Source organism: Paramisgurnus dabryanus, chromosome 18 (genome assembly GCF_030506205.2).
Source record: "Paramisgurnus dabryanus chromosome 18, PD_genome_1.1, whole genome shotgun sequence".
Classification (NCBI taxonomy): Eukaryota; Metazoa; Chordata; class Actinopteri; order Cypriniformes; family Cobitidae; genus Paramisgurnus; species Paramisgurnus dabryanus.
Window position 1 is genome coordinate 14,162,515 of NC_133354.1, and position 2,813 is coordinate 14,165,327.

Sequence of the window (2,813 nt, forward strand, 5' to 3'; positions counted from 1 at the left end):
TCATTTCCAAAAAATAACTTAAAGGATGAAAGTCTTCAAATATAAATTCACATATTTCTTCAGGGAGACTTCTGGAGTTAGTTTAGAAACTACACAATTTTTAAGGAAACATTATTCTCCATGTCACTCACAGCATAATAAACTGAGGTCTGGATTCTGCATTAAAATGTCATTAGTGATATAAATATGTGTAACATTTAGATTTTAACTCTCTTTGGCAAGACTTGTCACATCAAATGTTGAGGGCACACATGGACCTTTAATTATTTGGCCAATGTTTGTGTGAAAATAAACTATATGATTTTAAAAACATGCTTAGACTATGAAGTTTTTTTTCCTGTTGCAAGAAAAGATAAGAATTTTAAAAACTAAAACAATGTTAAATGTGTTTAATTACAAAACAACTGTTATTATGTCATGCACAAGAATAAATTGGCTGCACAAACAAGCTGAATTGAAACTCTTTTATTTGAACTTTTCTAACACAAAATATTTACAATGAAACTTTAGACAAAGTAAAACATTTCTTCATTTCTTTTTTGTCTAGAATTATTTAAAACAGCATAAATATGTTTCTTTTTTTTCTTTTTTCCTATGATCCTAAAGTTAAAACTTTAGATTGACTTTTATCTTTCTTTTTTGTTTGTTTTCTCTTTTTCTGTCATATAAATTTTTCTAAAGTGAAACCTTTAGAGTATAAGACAATTCTGGAAAGTGGAAAGCACATTGCTGACAATAAGGTACGTTATATTGTGCAACAATTACATTTTTAAAAACGTCGGTGATGTTAAAGTCCATTTTTTAAAAACGTTGCTTCGACGCACCGCCGCGTCCTCTGCGTGTCCAACGCATGCGATATTTGCTCTTTGATAAACAGAGGCAAAACTCGCTTCTCCTTTCTCTCCAAACCTCATCCGCACAAAGAATGAGGGCCATTGTGTCGCTCTCGTGGCATACCTGACCTCATTCACATAAAGAATGAGGATCATCTTGGCATGGACGTGACGAGAAACGACGTAGAACCGCGAGGGCCACTCGGGCCTGACTCGCGCTGCTTGGACTGATAAGCCTCCTCAGGAGCATCCAGGGATGTGGAAACATCATCATCCTTGATTCAAAGAATGAGCAGAGTATTCCTCAAGGTTTACAACATCTCAGCAAAGAAGAGTAAAGCTCCAGATCAACGCTCTGGCAGGGTGATCTCAGGAACCCAGTCGTTATAACTGCGACTTTCCTCGCAGAACAGGTGGAGCTTTTCTAAAGCAGGATCTTCCCACGAACCATCAGCTGGGTTCTGTAAAAACATAAGAAATTAAATCAAAAACATATCTTGGAATGCACTGCAAAATAAGATGATGATTGTGCTCTTAAATCAATCTAAGCAGCATGCGCGCTTACCGTTATAAGGACACAGTGCGCGTCCTGACCCTTGGCACCAACCAGATTTCGAAGACGTTTCAAGTCATTCACCCTGACGATGCTAATGTCGTTGTCAAAGCAAAAGGCTTGAATCAGAGTAAAATGGATTTGCAGAGCGATGTCACACTCAAAGTCATCAGTAGCCAAAACGCAGAAAGACACACTGTCGGGGTCCCTGTAAAAACAAAAGAAGTTTGAGGTGAGCTGACATGCAAAAATAGACATTAAATAAGCCATATAACAAATTCAATATATTGTTTATTTGACGACAGATTATTTCCAGACTTACTCGTTCATTATTTGTGCGCTTTCATAGACACCAACAGTAAGTCGACCCTCTGCCTTGGCAGACAGCAGAGCTTCAGACAGAGATTTCCCTTCAATAACCATGCTGGCTTTGAATAAGTAGACTTTGGCCGTTTAAGATATACAGTATATAGTGGATCGAGAAGAGTGAGTACAACCCTGACACGCGACCAGTACTTATAGTGCGACAGTGGCACGCGTTTCCACCGCGCGATCTGATTGGCTGGTCAGAACAAAAAAAGAAACGGACTATCCAAGACGCGTGCCTTTAGACATGCATGACATCTGTAGAAGTCTAAGAAAGGATCAAAGTTTGATCTTTTTTACTATTGTTCAACTTTAATAATCAGATGACATGCCAAAAAAATGAACACACTAAAAAGTAATGTTTATATTTATTGTATAAGCCTACGTAGGCGCTATAGGTACCTATAGCTTACATTACATCATTACAAAATAGGTAGAAAGTTAGTTTTTGTGGGTTTTTAGTGTTATTTTATTTTAAGGAATGAATAGATAAATATAATAAACAATATATTTAAATTGAATGAGACAAAATATTGCTTGTAAAAACATTTTTGTAAGAATCATGAGTGTGAATATTACGAATTTGTCACAAATAGAGAAATTATCTTACTTTTGCTGCTCGTCTTATGTGCAGAGTTTATTATTTATTACCTATTGCTGATTGTATCAGGCACGCGTGGCTAATTTGCATACCGAAAGATGACCGGACTTAAGGCGCGTGGCATCTGGACCTGCTTCTCTTTTGCTATGGAAACACTGCCCATCTGCTGATGGGGGAAGATAAGAGATCAGCTAAGGAAATTTCATGAAGGATTTAACTTATTTTTGCGACACAGAACGTGCGGTTCTTTGAAATCAATGTATTTTGTCGTGCTGTAATTGTTCTCAACATAATTAAAAAATAAAACATTGGTCCTGATTTAACTCTGTTGTTTAATGTATGGAAATGTATAAAAAAAGTGTAGTTTTAACTGCATGATTAAAACATCTAAACTTTTGCTTATCTTTTATTGATTTATGTAATTCGTTTACAAAAAACTTCAATGACTTTCTGACAGATG

General features: G+C 36.1%; 1 protein-coding gene across 1 annotated transcript; it reads right to left on the reverse strand.

The window, feature by feature from the left end:
* Window positions 1–507: 507 nt before the first annotated feature.
* Window positions 508–2,514, reverse strand: LOC135776237 (growth arrest and DNA damage-inducible protein GADD45 gamma). Its single transcript, XM_065286798.2, has 3 exons — window positions 1,709–2,514; window positions 1,399–1,594; window positions 508–1,294 (listed from the first exon to the last, which is right to left on the reverse strand). Exons 1-3 carry the CDS (start codon window positions 1,807–1,809, stop codon window positions 1,181–1,183), a joined length of 411 nt encoding a protein of 136 aa, XP_065142870.1. The 5' UTR covers window positions 1,810–2,514; the 3' UTR covers window positions 508–1,180.
* Window positions 2,515–2,813: the final 299 nt, after the last annotated feature.